Source organism: Maniola hyperantus, chromosome 3 (assembly GCF_902806685.2).
Source record: "Maniola hyperantus chromosome 3, iAphHyp1.2, whole genome shotgun sequence".
Taxonomy (NCBI): Eukaryota; Metazoa; Arthropoda; class Insecta; order Lepidoptera; family Nymphalidae; genus Maniola; species Maniola hyperantus.
Genome location: NC_048538.1, coordinates 15,004,201 through 15,029,117, shown reverse-complemented (window position 1 = coordinate 15,029,117; position 24,917 = coordinate 15,004,201). Strand labels below are relative to the sequence as shown.

Sequence of the window (24,917 nt, the reverse complement as noted above, 5' to 3'; positions counted from 1 at the left end):
AACCTCAAATTCACGGTTTTTAAATTTTTCCCCTAATGTCTGTTACAACTTATAAGATCTACCTAACTGCCAACTTTAATAATTCTAGGTCAACGGGAAGTAGTACCCTGTAGGTTTCTTGACAGACCGACATATGGACAGACAGACAGACAGACAGACAACAAAGTGATCCTATAAGGGTTCCGTTTTGCCTTTTGAGGTACGGAACCCTAAAAATGCTCCTAGTAAAAAAAAACATTAAGTTACATTGCAATAAGCCCCGACGCCAAAACTCCGGTGATCGACCCGGAGTAGCATTTTATTCTAGATTTTCCACAAGGGAAATACGCGGTAATGTGCGAATGCCTGAACGGCGCAATTTCAAGCCTCCAGTGGAAGATTTGAAGTAAAAACTTGCTCTATAAGGTTAGCGTTAATTTTCAATATTATCGTGATCGTAAATCAAAGAAAGTCTTTAAATTATACTAGGTACTACTTACTGACATTACTTGCATTGTTAAGGTTCCGTATCGCAAAAGGAAAAAACGGAACCCTTATAGGATCACTTTGTTGTCTGGCTGTCTGTCTGTTGGTCTGTCAAGAAACCTACAGGGTACTTCCTGTTGACCTAGAATCATGAAATTTGGCAGATAGGTAGATCTTATAGCTGACATTCGGGCAGAAATCTGAAAACCGTGAATTTGTAGTTTCATCACACAAAAAAATTAAATTGTAGTCATGGACTAATAATAATTAGTGTTTCCAATTTTCAAAGTAAGATAACTATATCAAGTGGGGTATCATATGAAAGGTCTTGACCTGTGCATTCTAAAACAGATTTTATTTATTTTTATGTATCATAGTTTTTGAATTATCGTGCAAAATGTCGAAAAAATACGACTGTAGTACGGAATTACCCTCGTTGCGCGAGCCTGACTCGCACTTGGCCGGTTTTTTAGACTGATATATGCATCTATTTCGTGCACTCTCGCACTAGTAGCCTAAATCTTGGCATTACGATTTTCTGGTAGACTTATTTTACTTCATAAAATTTAAAGTAATTCCTCCGTACTCATCCGAAATATAACCCGTTTAACTTATTTAATATCTTCATTGTTGAAAGTATACACAATCATTAACTTAAACCTCATTTTATTACGGACTAAATTGCAATAACAGTATCAAAGTACGTCTGACCGCCATTCGAAACTCCGTTACATTTTCTTTAATACTTTAATCTCCTTTCAACGGTGTATTAATAATTAAAAGAGGGTAGAATGATAATTCGGGAGCTTTTGTTTCAGAGAAATATCTTCCTTTGTAGAGTGGAGTGAAAAGCTTCTTAGTAATAAGAGAAATTCTTATGGTGAATCATGATGCAATCAAATAAAGATTTCATAGTTAGGTACCTACATCTGTCTACAAGTACGCAGCAGAAAATAATGTACATCGGCCTTTGGAATGACATTTCGGCTTTGTAGAGCGTTGTCTCTGTCACCTACCTATATGACGTTTTGTCGGTCTCAACGACAATGCTCTACAAATCCGCTATCTCCTTCTAAAGGTCGATGTACAATATTTTCTGCTGCGTACTGTATGTTTATCTTCTATGCTTCTTCTGGCGTAGCACAACCTCAAGTGTACCTTTGAAATAATCAAATAAAATGTACCTATTTATATAAGTATTTCCCTTAGGACAAATTGTGCTACTCAGCATAATATGTCAGAACGGTACGGTAAAAAGTTAACATCATCTCAACCCATATCGTCATAAAACTACTGAAAACCGGTGTCCTCTCAGTATGAGATTTTTAGGTCGTAGTCCATCATCATCGTCATTATCACCAACATCCCATCGCCAGCTCATCACTGAGCACGGATCTCCTTTCAAATAAGGCTTGGCTATAATCTACCAGGTTGACCAAGTGCGGCCGATTGGCAGACTTCACACACATTTGAGAGCATTATGGAGAACTCTCAGGTATGCAGATTGAAGGTTCCTCGAGATGTTTTCTTTCGCCGTTAAAGTGTTAATAAGTTTTAAATCAATTATTGTGGAACTTTGTTATACGAAAATGTTTTTTTATTTTATTCAAATACAAGTTAGCCCGTGACTGCAATATCACCTGGTGGAAAGTAATGATGCAGTCTAAGATGGAAGTGGGCTAACCTGGAAGGGGTATGGCAGTTTTTATTAAACCAATACCCCCTTTGGTTTCTGCAGGGCATAGTATCGTAATCGCTTGGCAGCTCGGCTTTGAATGTATGGTGCCATTTGGATTCTACATGGCATCCTTATCGTACCGTAACTCTAAGTCGCTTGGCGGTGCCGATAGGGTGGTAGCTAACCACGGCTGAAGCCTCCCACCAGAGTCAGACATATGTATTTATTTATTTTTCTTTCTTTAAAGTAAAACAATTAATCGTATTATAAATCGTCTTATTTCCCCAGAACACTTTCCTGAACGCTCTTTCCCAGTCTGAAAGTCTCAATGCAAATCTTTTCCAGAGATTATACTTCGCGAGTTGGATCCATTCGCATAATGAACTACGCTTTAGGAGAGCACCTTTTGTTTTGTTTGGAGGTGCTTACTGTTATCACTCGGGATTAACAACTTATTATGAATTGTACCTACTCGCAAAGAATTACTGAAACCCACAATAAAGCCATTGTTCTGTGTGGTAGAAAATTGTGGCAAAATTATTTAATTTTTGAAAATCGTTGAATAGAATAGAATAGAATGTTTTTTATTCATGTAAACTTATGAATAGTCAGGTAGTTTTAATTTACCACTGGTTCGGAATGCCGTTCCTACCGAGAAGAACCAGCAAGAAACTCGGCGGTTGCTCTTTTTAATTTTTCAATTTACAATGTTATTATACCGTACTATACAAGCCATTGCAGCCCCGTGCATTGCTGGAGCGAGTCAAATCCAAGCTTTTTTATCGTTTACATAGTCTGCGACTGTATAATATGCTTTTTTTAGGAGCATACTTTTAACTATTTTGTATTAGTATATAACTAACTTGAAACTATTCTATGCAAGCGTGCTCCATCTTAGGTAGCATCATCACTTGCCAGCAAGTCTGATTGCAACAAAGCAGTCTGTGAACAAAATTAAAAAGAACCGGCCAAGTGCGTGGCGGGCCGACGCGCAGTGTAGAGTTCCGTCGCTGTCACTCATACCCATATGACGTTTTGTCGGTCTCAACGACCGAGACAATGCTCTACAAATCTGCTGTCTCCTCCTAAAGATCGATGTTCATCACTTTTGGCCGGGTACTGTATCTACCCCAACGCTGATTTTCACTGATCCCGTTAGAATGTTATGCAACCTAGTGAATAGTCAATAAGTTAGTTTACCGTTTGTTGCAGGATGGAGGACACGGTGCGCTCGCTGCTACAACACAAAAGCCGCGTGGAAACTCTGAAGCAGGAGAAGGCCTCGCTTTCCTCTGCGCTGGAGGTAAGCTTATATCTTCAAGTTTTCTCTGTTATTTGCATCAGAGACCATAGTGATGGCTTACGTGACAAGCGTTTGAATAAATCTACCTGTTCAAACCTCCACGATCCGAATCTTAACTTGTCAATGGAATCGTCCGCGACGGTTGATAAATTGACCCCTGTGCATTTAGACTAATCACATAATGGTAGGAGATTTCTTGACATAATAATGCGGTAGGTTCTCAGGCCTTTCCGCATACAACTCAGCAGAGAGAACGGGATTTCGACTTTAAAGTTATTTTCATATCCCGTTTCATTTAATTTCTGCTTGTTTTATTGGCTGCCCGTTTAGTCTAACTGTTCCTCTACTCTGTGCCTATCCACTTAGTTAAGCAAGCGTGTATCAGGTACTTTGTTCACGGTTGGTACACAATCCTGGCACGGGTTAAATTGAAATTGCAACTAAACTGTGCATCCGGCACTTTTGCTCTCAGCAAAATAAAGTAATATGCCACTCTGCTGTTGCGCGCTTTTTATTTATTTTTAAGTTGAAAAAGTTCAAAAAGACAAATATTTCGATTCAAACGTAGACCGGGAGTCTGCGCTTAATGAATTAAATCTGTCTGGTGTAGATATGTAAGCAATATCCATATCCATACTAATATTATAAATGCGAAAGTGTGTCTGTCTGTCTGTCTGCTAGCTTTTCACGGCCCAACCCTTCAACCGATTCGAATGAAATTTAGTACAGAGTTAGCTTATATCCCGGGGAAGGACATAGGCTTTTTATCCCGGAAAATTGAAGAGTTCCCACGGGATTTAAAAAAACCTAAATCCACGCGGACGAAGTCGCGGGCATCATCTAGTTATATATACAGAGTGTTTACATTATGACGACCTCAGCGGTATTCTCTGTACCCTTTCCCTGATCCAATTCTCGACTGAATCAGTTTACTTAGTTTGAACTTAAAGTTTTTGGGTAACTTAGTCACTGTAACTGGCATAACCACACCACATGGCCATTTAGTAATATGAAACAATCGCATAAAAGTCGAACCCTCCATTCAATTCATTTTAATAAATGATACAGATGAATTTCTTTCTAAGCTACCGCTCTTCTATCTGAATCTGCAACATATTTACACATTTTCTACAGCGACTCATCTTCGAAACTCGCGTAGGATACTAGTCGTATGTAAGTATCGTAATGCAAGAAGGGCCTAACATCCACACAATACATAGATACTTAGAAGATAAGATTTGTGTTATAATATCCGTCGTTATCAGCCATTATATATCCACTGTTGGATATATTGGATATAAGCTGCTTTAAGGTTATGCTACTTTATGTCTTCAACCTTTTGCATCCAATCAGTGTCAGCCACGTTGGTTAGTAATTTTAGTTGTATACTTACTCTATCTCCATTAGGTGATACAACAAAAACATCGTTATAATCAGGTTCTTCTCATTTCGGCCATTTAGCGACATTAAAGAGCATTTATCGCGCTGCAAGGGGACAGCCGATCATTTTTGGATTATGGCTTATAGCTGCCCCTGCAGATAGAGGAATTAATTTACGAAAGTACCGCACCCGGGCCAGAATAGCCAGACCTAAGGGAATACAAGATTACCCCTCAATTTGTAATAGTAGAGGTACTTTAGCCGGGGGTGAAGGGGTCTATTAAGTTTGGTTCGGTCATAAACTGGACGTTCTTTGAGGGATTATGAACGGCGGAGTGTGTTTGAAAGGGGGATGAGATGTTTTTTGCGTAATTAGTGGCGCGAGGGTCTTTCTTGTGGTAAGTGGTGCTTTGGCAATGTTTTTGGTTGGTGACAAAGCTGATTAATATATCTCGGAAATTGAGTGCTCCTTTGCAAACTTTCGCTTTCATTTTGACTTTCACGTTTTTAATGATTCATTCCCTGGTACATTTTCTGTCTGGGTTAAAATATATTTTTATTTATACTTCTATAGAGACTATAATAATATTTTAAAGAGGTATATTTTGGATATAGGAGGTAATCGAAAAATCGGTTGAGTACCTACGATTTCAAAAATTCTTTCACCGATATAGATAGCCAAATTATACTCGAGTGTTATATGTAGTATACAAATCAATAATGTATCGCGGACGAAGTCGCGGGCCAAAGGTAGTATTTAACAAAGTGCTTAGTTTTAAAAATTAAACTCATAGAAATTATACGTTCAACCATTTTGAAATACATCTGAACGAATCAAAAAAATTTGAAAAATTTATTTATAAGAATAAGTTTAGTCTAGGTATACTTATAGTTTGCTGCACTTTTACTGTGTTTTATCAGGTTTATCTAGTGCATCAAAGTCAAAGTCAAAGTCAAATGATTTATTCAAAATAGGTAATAAATTACTCGTATTGATGGTCTGGTATGGTGTTAGATTTGTAAGATATAGTGGTGATAATTATTACGCAAACTTAAAACTAAAGCTACGAGGGTTCCAAACGCGCCCAGGTCTGAGAAGAGCCCACAACAAACTCAGCCGGGTATTCTTTTTATTATCACCACTTTACAAAATTATTGAAACTTATTAGAACTATCACAAAGTCGTTAAGCAACTCATTCCCAAGCTTGCTTATCATTTAAATAATCCTTTACATTGTAATAGGATTTTTCAATTAGTTTACATTTTATGAAAACTTTGAACTTGTTGAGAGACTATTAATGTAAGAGAAACTCGTATCACATCTGCATTACATTTATTTCCCAAAATAATCAAACTACTGTTACAACATTTTATTAAGGTTTTTGACAAGAGTATATTATAATAACTACGTTTTTGGTATCTTCTATTAATCTATGGTCAGGTTTGTTGAAAAGGGACATAGACTATAAAGTATGCATTGCTACCTATATTTTAACACTCCCCTTCAATGCTTACTTTATTAAATATTTAGGTATCTTTAATAATCACATATGTACATATCGGATGGACATATACCACACATACATGAAAATTTATGTAACAAATCTTTACACAATGCTTTTGTAAACATATCAGCCACCTGATCTTGAGTTTTTACATATTTCAAACAAATTCTACCTTTATTAACAAGTTCCCTTATATAATGATACCTTATATCTATATGTTTCAGCCGTTTTACACATGTGGTGCTTGCAACTGTTATGGCAGACTGATTATCACAATACATTGTTATCTTATCAGTATGAATATCAAAGTCCTGACACAAGTTTTGCAACCAGCATGCTTCGCTTGCTGCCATGCTTAACGCTATGTATTCTGATTCTGTAGAAGAGAGACTTACTGAACTTTGTTTCTTAGAACACCATGATATTAAGCAATTTGAATACATAAAACAATAACCGGTAGTGGATTTTCTATCTTGCAAGTCTCCTCCCCAGTCAGCATCACAGTACCCTATCAATGACACATCATTACATTTATATACTAACTTATAATTTAAAGTATATTTTACATATCTCAAGACACGCCTTAAAGCACTTAAAAGGGCATCACTTGCACAATTTTGGAACCTAGAAAGTATAGAAATTGATATACATAGATCTGGCCTGGTTCCTAAGACTGCATACATTAAACTACCTATTATCTGTCTACACTGATTTTCAATAGTTTTATCACCACACTCTTTATTTTCCAATATTTTTGAATTAAAGTTTTGATCAATGGGGGTTGATATTGGTTTACAATCCTGCATGTTAAATTTTCTTAATACACTTTCTAAATAACGTTTTTGATTTAATTCGGTAATACCTGAGTCTAAATTTTGCTTAACATTAATACCTAGAAAGTCTGACACTAAACCTAAGTCTTTCATGCTAAATTCTTTACTTAACAATAACTTAAAATCCGATATTTGTTTTTCATTACTTCCAAAAATCAACAAATCATCTACATACAGAAGAACATACATTTTATCTTTGCTATCACACTTTGTATATAAGCATGAGTCACACTGTGATCTCTTAAATCCTATTTTAGTAATAATTGAATTAAATTTTTCATTCCAACTTTTAGGTGACTTTTTAAGGCCATATAAAGACTTATTTAGCTTAACAATGTTTTTATCCCCACTGAAAGCCCCATCAGGTAACTTAATAAACACTTTATCATCAATTTCCCCATATAGAAAAGCCCCTGTAACATCCATTTGATATATAGGTAATTTACACTGAGTTGCTACTGCAGTAAATAACCTGAAAGTTGACAACTTTGCCACAGGTGCGTAAATATCATTTAAATCCATTAAATCAGTTTGTTCAAAGCCTCTAGCAACAAGCCTGGCTTTATATTGGATAGTATTACCTGATTTCTTCGTTCTGAAAACCCATTTACTACTAATAGCACTAACATTTTCAGGTAAATCACAAATTTTCCAAGTATTGTTATTTTTTAATGTCTCTAATTCCCTATCAATAGCTTTTTGCCAACTACTAGCATCCTGCCTACACATAGCCTCTTTGTAAGTAGTGGGTACTTCATCTAAAGTAGAAACATTATTACACCTGAAAAAAGAGGTTTTCTTACGGATACGCTTGGGTTTATCTTGTGTAGTGAACTCAGGCTCATTTTCACTATTGCTACTTTGAGTTTCAACTTCATACTCACTGTCTTGTTCATCACACAAGTTTTCTTCACATACAGTTATACTTGGCTTTGATTCTAAGCTATCACATGTATTTTCTACATACACAGTTTCCTCATACACTTGTAAAGGTTGTTTTTCTTCAGGTAAACTATTTTTTATAAACACTACATCGCGCCTAATGTCAACGGTGTTTTTGAGTGAGAAATATATTCTATAACCTTTAACATTCTCACTGTAACCCACTAATATACCTTTTTCGCCTTTTGGGTCCCACTTCTTTCTTTTTTCTTTAGGAATATGGGCGTAAACAGGTGTGCCAAAGATTTTTAAGGAATTTATATCAAACTTTTTGTTAGACCACAACTCATAAGGAGTTTTACCTTTTATAGTACTTTTACCTGTCCTATTTAAAACATATGCAGCTGTATTAACCGCCTCTGCCCACAAAAATTTAGGTAACTTCTTAGCACACAACATAGTCCTAGCAGCTTCAATTAAAGTTCTATTTTCCCGTTCTGCCTTACCATTTTGCTCAGGACTATATGGTACTGTTTGTTGGTGAATTATACCACGGTTATGGAATAGTTGAGCCACATCTTTGTTTAAAATTTCCAACCCATTGTCACTCCTAAAATATTTAACTTTATTTCCCGTTTCATTTTCAGATTTATTTAAAAAATTCTCAATACAAGCCTTCACTTCATCCTTCCCTTTCAAAAAATACACACTCCTATAGTTAGAATAGTCATCCTTGAAAACAAAAAAATACCTTGCACCTCCGAGTGATGTTTCTTCCATCGGGCCACAAGTATCAGCATGAATTAACTCACAGGTTCTAGTTGTTTTTACTACACTGTTTGGAAACGGTAGACGATGAATTTTACCTTCCAAGCAACTTTCACATGGTTCTTGCACACTACTTGCACCCTCTAAACAAATATTATTGTTTTTTAACACTTCTTTGACATAGATCATGTTTTGGTGAGCAAGTTTTTGATGCCACTCATTTAAATCAGTATTAATTTGCACAACATTTGTTTCACAGCATTTATAACGGAAATCTAAATAATAAAGGTTACTAATTCTTTTAGCAATAGCGGACACTTTATTATTTTTAAAAAATTTACACGAATTTTGGTCTGTCACCATGATGTAACCTTTAGATGTAACACATTTTACGGAAAATAAATTTGTTTTTAAATCGGGAACATACAAGACATTGTCTATGGTTGTGTCAACCCATAACTTTCCATTGAATACTTGAACTATTAAACTCCCTAACCCTAATACTTTAATAGGTGTTCCGTCTCCTAACATCACAGATTTATTTGCCATAGGAGTAAAGGAAGTGAACAATTTTCTATCTTTACACATATGATCACTCGAACCTGTATCAACCAGAAATGTACATTGGTTATAATCTTTAAAAGAATTTGAGACTACAAATGCATTACTAGAGCTAGTACCTTGTTTATTTAATCTAAATCTACACTTATTCTTCGTATGACCTGGCTTTTTACAAAAAAAGCAGCGTAGCTCAGACTTACTGTTACCGTGAGCATAATTTTGACTATTTACTGGACTGTCCGTCTTCACTTTACACTCAAATTGAGAATTATTATAATTTTTACACCGATAACACTGAAACTGTTTACCACTATTCCTTTTGGCTGTAAAAGCTGATGCAGGCATTGAACTCGAAGTCTCCTTCATTCTCTCCTCTTCCACGAGCAGTCGAGCAACCAAATTGTCATACGTTTGTTTGTCATCCGGAGCAGACTCCCATGCAGACACAAAATGTTTGTATTTCTCTGGTAATGACATAAGTACCTTGGTTATAACGAATTTTTCGGATATATCTTCTCCCATTTGTTTGAGGTTATTTTTCATTTCCTGAATTTTGGACAAAAAAACTGACATTTCCGTACCTTCTTCAAATTTGAATTGGAAGAATCGCTGTTGAACTATGTGAATATTCGTCTCACTTTTCTGTTCATACACACTTTGCAGCTTTCTCCACATTTCTGCTGCAGTACTACAGGTTATAATATGCAACATGACATCCTCCGTCATCCTTGTGACAAGTAATGATTGAGCTTTTGCATCCTTGCCTTCCCATGCAGTTTTTAGAGTTTGATCTTCGGGTTTCATACTCTTACCTTCTACGATGTCAAATAATCCTTGACCTCTCAGTAAGACTGAAGTTTGAAATTTCCAAATGTTCCAATTTTTGGAACCCTCCAGTTTACATACCGTCCCTTGAGCCACTGGTATAATCGTTGTAGTTTCCATCTTGTAGCACTCCAACCAACTTGTAACTTCCTACCTTGCCTTTGAACAGGTAGTATTTGCAGAGATAATTTCGTACCTCGCCAACCACGCCGCCACGTGCTGTTTGCCGGACGCGTGTTTTTTTTTCAAGTTGTATTATTTTACGACAATAGCAGAGTTATACCCAATCCATCCAAATAGATTACGTGCTTGCGCCCATAACCTATTAATGTAAGAGAAACTCGTATCACATCTGCATTACATTTATTTCCCAAAATAATCAAACTACTGTTACAACATTTTATTAAGGTTTTTGACAAGAGTATATTATAATAACTACGTTTTTGGTATCTTCTATTAATCTATGGTCAGGTTTGTTGAAAAGGGACATAGACTATAAAGTATGCATTGCTACCTATATTTTAACAGAGACATCTCCAATATGTTTTCTGGAAGCTTATTATAGAAACGTATGGAATTACGAGCAAATGAATTGCTAACTTTACTGAGCCTAGAGGCGGGCATCGATTTGTGAAAACCTGTTATTAGCAATAAGTAATCTAATTTCAAGCCTATATAGTACGAAAAGCAGTTGGTTTCCTAAATAAGTTAAATTAAATAAACTTGCGTCGCTAGGATAATTTCAAAAAAAGTGGAATAAAATTTCAAGAGTGCTTGAATAACGTCGTACGATATTAAAAATGTAATCACGATATCCATATCAAAAAGCAAACATTCCAACATCCCAAGTACACCCCTAACATAAAATGGCTGACAATACGAAAATGTTTAGAGCTAGAGATATTAAAAGTAGGGGCATCTCCGCGTAGATACACAATAAAAGGCAGAGGTAGCATCATCTAAGTGACAGGAAATGGAAAAATCAAAATTCGCATCCCATTCCATTGAAATTTACAGATAAATGTGACTCTTCAGAGTTTGGTAGGACTCGCTCAACAATGACCAAAATTGCTCACTGTAACGAAATTTGAAATATGCTTTTTTTGTCGTTTTCGTCTATTCTTCTAACGCGTTGTGGTGTGTACAACTCGATAGGTACAGTTCCAAGTTCCAACTTGTAACAAAAGGATTTTTCGCATAAAATTGTTTTGTACGTCGTCAATATTCAAAAAGCCCAGAGTCAAACGAGAATTTTACCTAATTTTACTTTAAAAATATTATAATAACTAGCTGATGCCCGCGACTTCGTCTGCGTGGAATTAGGTTTTTCAAAAATCCCGTGGGAACTCTTTTATTTTCCGGGCACTCTGCAGGTCTTTATCTATACCCATGCAAAAAATCACGTCAATCCGTTGCACCGTTGCGACGTGATTGAAGGACAAACCAACAAACCAATAAACCAACAAACAATTCTTCAAAAAACTTTCGCATTTATAATAAGGGTACTGATACTACATCAGCTTTTTTGAGTGACGCTTATAATAATTAAATGACGTCCAATTAAGTAATTGTATTTATTACTTAAATGTAAGTTTAAGATTAAGACTAACAGCCGCACTCAGAGTCGCTAATCGTTACTTAAGATTGAGTTAAAACGAGACAGATTTATGTGAGATATATAGCTCTGTCTCGTTTTAACTCAATATTAAGTAACGATTAAGCGACTCTGGTACGCGACTCTGGAATCTAATACGGTGGTGGTGGTTTAACGGTGAAGGAAAACATCGTGAGAAAACCTGCATGCCTGAGAGTTGGCCATAATGTTCTCAAAGGTGTGTGAAGTCTACCAATCCGCACATAGCCAGCATGGTAGACTATGGATAAAAACCTTCTCACTCTGAGAGGAGACTCGTGCTCTGTAGTGAGCCGGGTTGATCATGATGATGATGAAGCGACTCTGAGTACGACTGTTAGAGACTTGATAAGGGTACTGATCATTGTTCGAGATGTAAAGTTTCTGCATGCCAATCACACAGTGTGGGAAACGTGGAAAGCCCGAGTGGGTAGGGTATACTGGAGGGAGCGGACAAACAGTCCAGTGTAATGAAATATTTTGAATATTTGTATTTGATTCTCGCTTCCGGCAGCCAGCTTTACATGAGCTTTACAAACTTCATAGCCAATATTTTAACAACTAGCTTTCGCCTCTGGCTTTCCATCGATTTCATCATGATCAACCATATATAGCCAGCTCACTACAAAGCACAAGTCTCATCTGAGTATGAGAAGGGTTTGGCCATAGTCCACCGCACTGGCCAAGTGCGGATTGGGAGAACTTTTAGGCATGTTTCCTCACGATGTTTTCCTTTACTGTTAAAGCGAGCAATACTTAATTTTTTTAAACGCGCATAACACAAGTGTTTTCGTTTGTTGGTTTGTTATGCAATCATCAGTTTGAAAGATGATGTTAGCTACTAATAAATACGTCTGTTGTTACAATAACAAGCTTTGATGTTTCACTAGACATCAGCGCTCTATCTTATGCTCGCGACTTCGTCCGCGTGGACTACACAAATTTCAAACCCCTATTTCACCTTACCTTAGGGGTTGAATTTTCTTATACCTTTCACCTTAGGGGTTGAATTTTCAAAAATCCTTTCTTAGCGGATACCTACGTCATATTAGCTATCTGCATGCTAAATTTCAGTCCGATCCGTCCAGAAGTTTGAGCTGTGCGTTGATAGATCAGTCAGTCAGTCAGTCAGTCACCTTTTCCTTGTATATATTTAGATCAGCGCTCTCGCTTCTTTACCACTTCTATATGGAGGTTATTTTATACTGGACAAACTTCCACAGCGGGGTCCTCTGTGAATTTTTAATTTGCCAGCTTAGGGAATATTTGGCGAACAATTTGAGACTTAATATTTCATAACGTGGAAGGTTCGGATTTTCGGAATGAAAGTTTTTATGAGATATTTGAAGAGCATTTCGTGCAACTTGCGAGGTTTTGCTTTTTTTTTCGAGAATGTTTTCGTCTTAAATTAGGTAATATTGAGTGTAAGACAGATTGGTTGCGAAGGGAGAGTGACTTTGAGAACGTTACAAATTCGTTTTCATACTGCGTTGGTATCCGATTTATAAGCAGGGGACCAGGGGTGTTTTATTTTCGACCCTCTGTACAAAAAAGTACTTCTGTTTTGTAAAATAAATATAACCCAGTGGAGAATAGAATCTACAACTGTCTGAATACAACACACACATATGACATACTGAGTTAGCTTATATTATGATGATTCCTTTAAATCTGGTTCCTTTTTTCTTTTTGAGGTACAGAACCCTAAAAATACTGTGCCTAAAAATACTGTACCTAGACACGTAGAGTCAGATAGAGTGGCCATAACCAATGTAAGGACATTAAAACGGCGGAAAGCGGGAAATCGGCTGCACAATGCCTGGGGTTTCCCGGTTTAAAAGCCCCTCCTCTAAACAATAATTCAGCTTCACCCTTCCGAAGTGCAAGGGCGCAGTTACTGAGGGCACCGGCGGTAGGCATGGGATGACTATTTTGTAGTTTTTATCGATATAAAAAATTGCAATAATAATCACTTTAAATTATTTATCTTCAACTTAATTCAGAAAATCTAGTTCTTGACTATTTAATCAAATAACTATTGAACTATTTGATTATTGATTATTTTATCAAATATTATGTATTGAATTATTTGATTATTTAATCAAATATCTATTGAACTATTTGATTATTTAATTGACAAGTGGCCTACTTACGCAACGTTCGATGACGCGTTTTTTTGTGGTATCATCATTTTTATCACCTGTCTTCGTTTTTGCTAGCGTTCTGTTTACACCCTTTATAGTAAGCTGTACACCTTATTGAAATATCGACCTACAATATACTTAACGCTCCTTATCGATACAGTCATGGGTCTGGGTTATTGTTATACTACCTAAACACAATTCAATACCAATAACCGTAATGTATATCGCGCAAAACTCGGGTCAATGCCCCGCCTACGACACGGCATTAGCTCCAAGTGGCCTACTTATGCAACGTTCGTTGACCTCTAGCGTCAGTCAGATGTTTTATTTGCAAATCGTGAACTTTTACAAAATATAGGAAATTTTTTTTCGCGATTTTTTTTGTGGTATCATCAGTACTATCACCTGTCTTCGTTTTTGCTAGCGTTCTAGTTACACCCTGTATAGTATGTAGACGTTATCAAAATATCGACGTACAATATACTTAACGCTCCTTATCGATACAGTCATGGGTCATGGTATGCTCGTAACTATTGCACCGGACATGGGGTTGCATCGCTTTGTACGTAGACACCCGCGGCGCGCTGCGACTCAAATTTACACTCGCGCTCTAATTGTGTTCGCCGCATATTCCGTTATTTGTAAACAGATATTTAGAGACTAGCTGATGCCCGCGACTTAGTCCGTGTGGATTTCATCATCATCATGATCAACCCATCACCAGCTCACTACAGAGCACAGGTAAGTAAGATAACTATACCACGTGGGGTATCATATGAAAGGTGAAGGGAAAGGACCTGTGTATTCTAAAACAGATTTTTATTTATTTTTATGTATCATAGTTTTTGAATTATCCTGCAAAATGTCGAAAAAATACGACTGTAGTACGGAACCTTCATTGCGCGAGCCTGACTCGCACTTGGCCGGTTTTTATTTATTTATTTAAATAATTTTTCAACAGTCCAAAAAGGTAAAGTCCTAACTTTCCTAAAGTGCTACTTGAATGCGGTAACGAAAAAAAAACAGCTGAGCACTATTTTTCCCTCCACTTAACAAAAGCTCGCGTAGACAACTAGAAGGGACTTATTGCCTGAATTTCGTTCCATTTCGCCAAACGTCGGTACACGTAGAACTCCGAAATTCCCGGCGACTAAACGATAGAATTTCGAATTGAAACGTCGAATGGCACGTTTGAAAATACCTTCCGCTTGAAAACTGAATATCGAGATTGGCTTATTTTTTTACCGATTTCAAAAACTGAGGAATTGGAATCCATCAATTATTTATTCGGCTTCACATTTTTACTATAATCAGAAACTAAGCAAGAATGAGAAATAATGTTTTAGACCGTATAGTCCACTACGGTGGCCAAGTGCGGATTGACAGAATTTACCACCTTGGAGATCAATATGAAGAACTTTCAAAATGCAGGTTTTCTCGCGAAGTTTTCCTTCACCGTTAATGCAAGTGATTTTTTTAAATTTAATTGCTTAGAACACACAAAACTCCGAAAAGCTAAAGGTGTGTGCTCAGAATCGAATCCCGGTCTCGCCAAATAGGAGGCCGTCGTTTTAACCACTATCACCACTTTCTATATTGTAAAAAAGAAATAAGCTCAAAATCTATATATATAAAAGGAAAAGCTGACTGACTGACTGATCTATCAACGCACAGCTCAATCTGCTGGACGGATCGGGCTGAAATTTGGCATGCAGATAGCTATTATGACGTAGAGATCTGTTAAGAAAGGATTTAAAAAATATAGGGGTTTGAAACTTTTGTAGTTCGCGCGGACGAAGTCGCGGGAATAAGCTAGTCATTAATATGAACGTAAGATACGTTTTACCACAGCTTGACGAGTGGTTTTACGTTACGTAACATGGCTATGATATAAAGTCATTGTTGTCCGCATCGTGAACCACAAAGTTGCTCGGTGGGCAAGTTTTTGCGCTGCGCTTTGCGACGGGCCGAGCGGGTATCTTCGTAATTGAGTTACCGCGTTCCCTCCCGAGGTAGCCTGCACTGGGTACTGCGCTAACGAAACCAATTAACGTGGCTCCATCGTATTATACGGTACGTCAATACAGTTTCGTTTCCTTTTCGTGAAGCAATATGTGAGTTCTCAAACTTGTTAGTACCTACACAGGTTCAGAATGCACGATACAGGGTGAACTGTCCTTGCTTCGCCTACACTTTTTTATGTACAAACAAGGCCATAGTTTTAGTTTTTGTGGTGCGAGCTGAACCTTTTGTTCGGAAATATTACCATTTAATATATGAAACTGTTTTTCCTTTGCCATGCGATGCTATAAATCTAGGTTTAGTTTAGTTAATAGATAGGTTAAACCCAAATGTGAACCGATAAGATGTACGGTTTAAAAGTTTTTGGGCTGTATGTATACCTACTTTGCGACGGGCCAAGTGGTAGTATCTTCGTAGTGGCGGTTCTAATGAATTAAATTATATAAGTTGCTTTAACGGTGAAAGAAAACTTCGTTATCTTTTTGTACCTACTTTTTAAGATTTCTTTTTTGTAACCTGTCATTTGTGTTTTGTGGTGCAAGAGATATTATATATACATACATATTATGTACATCGTTAGGAAGCCTGAGAGTTCACTATAATGTTTTCGAAGGTGTGTGAAGTCTGCCAATCTACACAAGGCCAGCGTGGTGGACCATGGCCAAATTCTGGTGGTGCCAGCTCACTGGAGGTTGATCATGATGGACATTAATTTTTTTTTTAATTTGCACCTTTAAAAACTTAGACATCTTAGACATCTAATCATCATCATCCATCATCATCAACAAATAGACGTCCACTGCTGGACATAGGTTTCTTGTAGGGACTTCCACACGCCACGGTCTTGCGCCGCCTGGATCCAGCGGCTCCCTGCGACTCGTCTGATGTCGTCAGTCCACCTAGGGGGGGTCTTCCAACGCTGCGTCTTCCGGTGCGAGACATCTACTTAGTCGTAATTTGAAAGACAATGGAGACGCGCTCCGTAGCTATTATTCAAAGCTAGCAGCTCTGGCCGGGCGGCAGCGATGGATAAGATTTATGCAACTACCCGTGCATACAGTGGCCATTGTTAGTAATGAATCAATTATCGTGATCGCTCTAATAATGAATTGAAAATATCAGAGTACCTAGTTACTTCTTACTATCCCTTTTGGTCCTCGTTTCATTATGGAGTTAATTGAGTCACTTTCACTATTTATACTTTTACTGTTTTTATTATGAAACTTGCTGAGTTTACTTGAGGGGTTTTTTAGAAAATCTTTTATTGTTGGGTATCTACGTGATAGCTAAAATCTACGTAGGTACACTACGCTGCAAAAAGTAATGTACATCGACCTTTAGAAGGAGATAGCTGATTTAGGAGATAGAAGTATGAGTGACAGAGACATCCCGACTAATATTATAAAGGCAAAAGTTTGTATGTGTGTGTGTATGTGTGTGTGTGTGTGTATGTTTGTTACTCCTTCACGCAAAAACTACTGGACGGATTTGGCTGAAATTTGGAATGAAGATAGATTATACCCTGGATTAACACATAGGCTACTTTTTATCCCGGAAAATCAAAGAGTTCCCTCGGGATTTTGAAAAACGTAAATCCACGCGGACGAAGACGCGGGCATCAGCTAGTGCTCTATAAACCCGAAATGTTATTCTAAAGGCCGATGTACATTACTTTCTGCCGCGTAGGACTGTATGCAAAATCTCAAGTTTCTATACCCAGATTTGATATGACAGTCAGTCAGCCGGGACGGGTCAGCTAATTTGTTCTATTTATCGTAATTACCGATCGATACAGACGTCCACTGCTAGACATAGGTCTCTTGGAGTTCCACACGCCACGGTCTTGCGCCTCCTGAATCCAGCGACTTTTTGTGACTCGATTGATGTCGTATATCCATCTACTGGGGGTCTGCCAACGCTGCGCTTTCCGGTGCGAGTTCTATTTGTACCACGCACAAATACAGCCCTTGTATAGGCTAGTAAACTTAACAAAACCAACCGATCGCCCCCAGTTCACGCGTCACCAGGCAAAGGCGCCGTCTACACGGGACATGATTAATGGTGAACCCACACGCGGTTTAATTCCAGTTATTGCCTCAAATGGAATCATTTTGAACCCTCTTTGAGCCCTGTAGGACAAGTTACGTAATTCATGAAAACATCAAGCGCTTTGGTGAAAACATCAAGCGCTTTGGTGAAAACACTGTTAGACCTAGCGCGCACCATGGTGCATTGAGTACCGGTGCGTTTTAATTTTTTTTTTATTCAGATATAGGTTAGCCCTTGACTGCAATCTCACCTGGTGGTAAGTGACGATGCAGTCTAAGATGGTAGCGGGCTAACCTGGAACGGCTATGGCAGTTTTTAATAAGCCCATGCCCCTTTGGTTTCTACACGGCATCGTACCGGAACGCTAAATCGCTTGGCGGTACGGCTTTGCCGGTAGGGTGGTAACTAGCCACGGCCGAAGCCTCCCACCAGACCAGACCAGAAATTTAGAAATTATAAAATTCCAAATCCCTGCCAGAAATCGAACCCGGGACCTCCCACTAATAAGACCACAGCACTTACCACTGCGCCAGGGAGGTCGTCAAAATCCGCAAATTTGAATTTTAATCTATCAAAATTCGGCGCGGAATTAATTCCGCAGTGCGCGCACTTCTATTTAGTTCTATAGTTCACAGATTTTGCGGGGGAAAACACGTACGGAAATATTCCGTGGTGCGCGCTGGCTCTAAGAGCTAGCCCACAGCGAATAAAAATCGCGCGATTTTTTCCGCAATTCTGTATCACTTGCAATCATAATATGGAGATACCTGTACTTGCGATATAAAATTCGCGCGGGAAAAAAATCTATGATTTGATACAAATATCACGCGGTGCGGTTAAATTTGCGCAAATATTTTGTGCAGTATGAAGTTATATAGTGCTCACCGCATTCGGAGTGCGTGCTGGGTGAAATTCCGTACGCGAAAAATAAATTGCGCGAATAAAATTCGCTGTGCTGGCTAGCCCTTGGACTGTTTGTCTGTCTAAAGCCTGTTATTATTAGGTAGGGGCATTGCTACAAATTACAATCGCAATTGTCGTAGATTTGTCAAACATCCCACACGTGAGGCCAGGAAAACTGAAACCTAGCAGTTTCATGATCTTACAGTAATGAGTACAAAACAAGTAACCCAATCGGAAATTTCAACGACATGTTGAAATCGGAAACTGCCATTAGGTACCGTCCATTTATTAAATCACTACTTTAGACGGCACTGTGCCTGAAGAGTCATCACTTCTGGTGAAATTTAAAACAAAAACTAACTTACCAAAATAGCAATAGTGATATAATAAAATAAAATAAAATAGCGATAGACAAAAATTGTATGGACGCCTGCCCCAGAATATACAGAGATGATATATATGCCATTTAATAGTAAAAATCTTCTACTTTAAGAAAAAAAAGTCGCATGTTGTTTCTCACTCATGGTATTAAGTGTGTGATACGCATAGTTCAGCCTGGGGCAAATTTTGTCCATCTCGTCCAACAACCAAACTTTTTCATCCAATATTTATCGATATAAACGTATATTTTCTAGATCCTTCTACTTGTACACCAGCGACATTCAATTTATTCAAACACAACTTCACTGAGTTCCGCAATTAATATTTCTCAGCCAATTATTTATCCAAATTAATTAAGAAACTCCAAGACGCGGCAGCAACGCGATGGATGTGTTATACCTACGTAGTTATACCTATCGTAAAGATGAAATAGATTCGTTTGATAGGAAACTTATTGGGAAGCCAATTGCCAATTTAATTGCAAACTTGAACATCTATGGTATTGCCTTGTTTACAACGCGTTTATAAATAATTGAGTTTCGTTTAGGTGTGAAGAAACTTTACTTGAACCTTTGGAAACTTAATTAAAACACTGTTCCCGGAATGTCTACCCACTTCCACCAACCACTGTACATCGGTATATAGACTAGGTAGGTATACCTTGGTATACCCTGGTATACCTTGGTATACCTACATTCTGGTTGGTGTCATGAATATAGGTAACTATAGTAGGCGGGTATAAATATTTTTAATTTATTCCCTTCTACTTATCTCGCTTTATAACCGACTTCAAAAGATGAACAAAAGTTCAGAATTCTATGCGATGCGGCTGTCTATAATTGTTTTGCTTTAAAGTTTATCATAGACTGCATTCCGTAGGAATTTTCTTCTTTCGCTTATAAGTCCCGCAGATTTCTATTGCGCTGGAACCATAGCTCATCAACATCGAAATGAAGTCATTTGACGTACTAAGTAAAAATATACCACCAGCTACGTCAGCTCGAAACTTCAGTCTAGTGCTGACGTCACTAAAATGGCGGCCACGCGTATTAGCGATTTGCGGGACTTATACCTACATACTCGTACCTATTTCTAAAGATATAATAAAAACAAACCAACTATTTTCTAATTGTCTATGCAATTTTTTTATATTTAATAAAATACTTTCTAAAACGTCCTTCTCAAATTAAGGTAGGTACATCGCAGTTTTACTTTTCATATAAAGATCAAAACTACATCGAGTAGAACAATCAAAAAGCAGGCCTTTTCACAGTCCAGTGCCTCTGTTCGCATATTAAAAAAACAACGCAAAAGCGCAAAATTACTGGGGACACGTGAAACAAAGGCTTTTTCAGCGGTCCCTGCACCTGAACCAAGGTTACATCGAAATTAAATGCACGTACACATTGATACGTCGCCCTTCCACGCCGTATCAACCGCCTGTTTTTACAGACAGACGTACAAACAGATTCATACCCCTTTGTATCCCCCTTGATGACTAATGAAAACCTCTTATGCCCGCTCGTTTTGACCAAATCTTCCCAACAATTTGAACTCTAACACCCACTACCGACATTCTGAATTTGACTGGTTGATTTTACATTGCATATTTACAACCAATGTCGAATGATCTCCACTAGAGAAAGAGCCTGTGAGGGATAGACCTTCGTTATTTTATAAATTTATTTTTTCATCTGGCAACGACACGAACAAATTTTACCGAAAATACGCCAACCCTAAGAGCACCTTGCTCAATGGTCTGATTGCTCAGCACCAACAGTTAGATGTTTTTAATATTAGTATATTATGTGAATTCAATTAACTATGTACATATGTAACTTGACTGATGACTCGGTATGCGATTTGACGTTGCTGTAAGCATACCGAGGATATTGTTTTTAACAATGCGCAAAAAAACTCGGCTTTTATAAAATAACGAAGCCTGGCCCTTACAGGCTCTTACTCTACACGGTTTAGGTGTCCGGTTTACAGTTTTAATTGGGAAGGACAAACATTGAGGTAGTTCAATTTAAAATGGTTTGTTTTAATTTTCCCCGTCCATGGACGTTCGTTTAATTAAGAGTGCGAATGATAGGCTTTTGGAGAGTATATTTTTTATTTAAAATACACAAAAAGTGTTTTCAAGTGAGGCGGTGAGTGAATGACGTAACAATCTTGATAGAAATGTTGAATTTTGATACCCATCTCTGTAACGTCTCATAGAACAGGGGTGGAAAAAGGGAAAAGATACAAAGCTTCACAAAAGCATTCGAAATGAATGCGAATGATGAAATCTTTTGAGTAGAATCAATAATCTTTTCGTAGTTCTGTTGTATTTATTAGATTTGATATAATGTAAACTTACATATTAAATTCCCGTAGTCAAAAATCTAATACAGGATATCTACTCGTATTTCAAATTCGATAGTGAATTGACGTCCATTATCATAATAAATCGGTCAGATCGATCCTTCTTCCTTCCGTACCTATCCATTGTTCCATGGAAAAATATATTATGAATTATAATAGGAAACTCCATATTATGGCAGAAAGTAAGTCCAATTGGAATAAAATATTTATCTTTCCTCTTTATTGCTACCATCTTTAACTGCATTATCTACATTAATATTATAAAGAGGTAAAGTTTGCAAGTTTAAGTTTTCGGAACGTTTTATGTGGCGTGGCGTTTTATGTGATTTATCCAAGGCTTTCGACTGCGTTGATCATGAAACATTGGTCGCGAAATTGCACCATTATGGAATTAGGGGTGCAGCATTGGAATTGATGAGTTCTTACCTAAATGATAGAATACAAAGGGTAGACGTGAATGGAAAGCGATCTCCCGGATCCGTTGTAAAAATGGGGGTGCCACAAGGTTCCATCTTAGGACCTTTTCTGTTCCTTATTTACATCAATGACCTTCCTTACCTCGCTAAGGACAATTACGGGATAGTCTTGTTTGCTGATGATACATCACTTTTATTTAAAATCAATCGATACTTAACAACTTTTGATGAAGTAAACAATTCTCTCACCAAGTTAGTACAGTGGTTCGAAGCTAATAACCTGCTTCTCAACGGGAAAAAGACAAAGTGTATTAAATTCACTTTACCAAATGTTAAGCAGGTGAAAACCACTGTGCAACTTAATAATGAGGAATTAGATTTAGTGGATACCGCTATTTTTCTTGGAATAACGTTAGATGCAAAACTTCAATGGGGCTCTCATATAAATAACTTATCGAACAGACTTAGTTCTGCCGCATATGCGGTAAAAAAGATTCGCCAGTTGACAGACATAGAAACTGCGAGACTAGTATATTTTAGTTACTTTCACAGCATTATGTCATATGGTATATTATTATGGGGTAATGCTGCTGATATTAATTCTATTTTTGTGCTGCAGAAAAGGGCTGTTCGAGCCATATACAGTATGGGGCCACGAGAGTCGCTGAGAACTAAATTTAGGGAAGTTAAAATTATGACAGTGCATAATCAATATATTTTTGAAAATTTACTGTACGTACATAAAAACATAAATAAATTTAAAAAAAAAAGTGACTGTCATAATATAAATACTAGAAATAAAAATAAACTTGTAATTCCCGCCTCTAGGCTCAGTAAAGTTAGCAATTCATTTGCTCGTAATTCCATACGTTTCTATAATAAGCTTCCAGAAGACATATTGGAGATGTCTCTCAACAAGTTCAAAGTTTTCATAAAACGTAAACTAATTGAAAAATCCTATTACAATGTAAAGGATTATTTAAATGATAAGCAAGCTTGGGAATGAGTTGCTTAACGACTTTGTGATAGTTCTAATAAGTTTCAATAAATTTGTAAAGTGGTGATAATAAAAAGAATACCTGGCTGAGTTTGTTGTGGGCTCTTCTCAGACCTGGGCGCGTTTGGAACCCTCGTAGCTTTAGTTTTAAGTTTGCGTTATAATTATCACCACTATATTATCTTACAAATCTAACACTATACCAGACAATCAATAAGAGTAATTTATTACCTATTTTGAATAAATCATTTGACTTTGACTTTGGAACTGTAATGATCTGATTCTGAAAATTATTTTACTGATAGATTCCTACGTTATCCCCGAGTATATGCTATAAATTATATCATGCGGATGAAGTCCCAGGCAAAAGCTAGTAATTCATATACATCGGGTGATCGCAGGCATATAAAAACCTTCAACTATGTCTTTCTATCTATGTATGTCTTTTTGAAATTATAAATAACATAGGAGCCATGATATCCTAGTGGTTAAGACGTCCTCCTATTCGAGAGGTTGGGAATTCGATCCCGTTCACGCATCTCTAACTTTTCCGAGTTATATGCGTTTTAAGCAATTAATTAATATCAATTGCGTTAACTGTGAAGTAACACATCGTGAGAAAACCCGAATGCCTGAGAGTTCTCCATAATTTTCTCAAAGATGTGTCAAGCCTGTCAATGTGCACTTTGCCAGCGTGGTGGACTATGGCCTAAACACTTCTCATTCTGAGAAGAGACCTGTACTCAGTAGGGTGCCGATGACTGGTTGATCATGATCATGGTCTTAGGTTGCATCATCACTTGCCAGCAGATCTGATTGCAGCCAAGCGCTAGTCTGTAAATTTTAAAAAAAAGATGATATCCAACTTGTCTCGTTGTTGCAGGCCTCAGCAGCGCACTACCAAAGCCAACTTTCGGCCTTGTCGGCGGAAAACGAGAGGCTGCGAAGTGAGCTTACAGCCTTATCGGTTGGTGTCCAAGATAGTGACCACGAAAAGAGGCTGGATGATGTTGCGCAGCAAGTCGTTCGGGCCCTGCTCTCACAGAAGGTAACTACTTTTCTACATGTTCAATTAGTTGTTGCCATTTTCGGCCTTTTTGGCAAAAAAACAGAGACTACGAAGCGAGCTTACGGCCTTATCGGTTGATGTCCAAGACAGCGAGCACGAGAAGAGGCTGGATGATGTCACGCAGCAGGTCATTCGGGCCATGCTATCACAGAAGGTAACTAGTAGACAGTAGGTAGTCTACATTTTAAATTAGTTATTATTGTCGGCATTTTCGGCCTTTTCGGCGAAAAACAAGAGGCTAGGAAGCGAGCTTACGGCCTAATCGGCTGGTGTCCAAGACAGAGACCATGAGAAGAAGCTGGAAGATGTCGCGCAGCAGGTCGTTCGAGACCTGCTCTTACAGAAGGTAAATTACTATAATAATCAATATTACTATAGAAAAAAAATTGTTATATTAGTTGACCAAAGACACATTAAACAAAATAAACATTTACAAAAATTATAGGTAGGTATATCTTAAAATCCAACTTAAACAGCGTCTAAAAATGTCGTTCGAACGAAAAGGTCCGAACTCAGCTAAATATTGTGGATACAAAATGTAACCACAACGCTGTAATTCTGTTAGAGCCCAGCGAAAAACCAAAGGCTAGGGAGCTGTCGGCCTTGTGAGTCGGTGTAAAGCTAATGTGGCTGGAGTCTGAATTATGTTGACCAACAGTTCGTTCGGTTCCGCTCTTAAAGAAGTTTTCTAGATCTAGTTAGCCTATAAGTTATGCCTCGACAACGCTCTCG

General features: G+C 37.6%; 1 protein-coding gene across 6 annotated transcripts in view; it reads left to right on the top strand.

Moving 5' to 3' along the window:
* The window catches only part of LOC117996763 (uncharacterized), a 441,299-nt gene that overhangs the window by 398,889 nt on the left and 17,493 nt on the right, over positions 1–24,917 (top strand). For all 6 annotated transcript variants that reach the window (XM_069509391.1, XM_069509392.1, XM_034984922.2 and 3 more), the window contains 2 exons: positions 3,356–3,446; positions 24,000–24,164. In XM_069509391.1, coding sequence (XP_069365492.1) covers positions 3,356–3,446; positions 24,000–24,164 — 256 coding nt within the window. The remainder of the gene's footprint in view (positions 1–3,355; positions 3,447–23,999; positions 24,165–24,917) is intronic.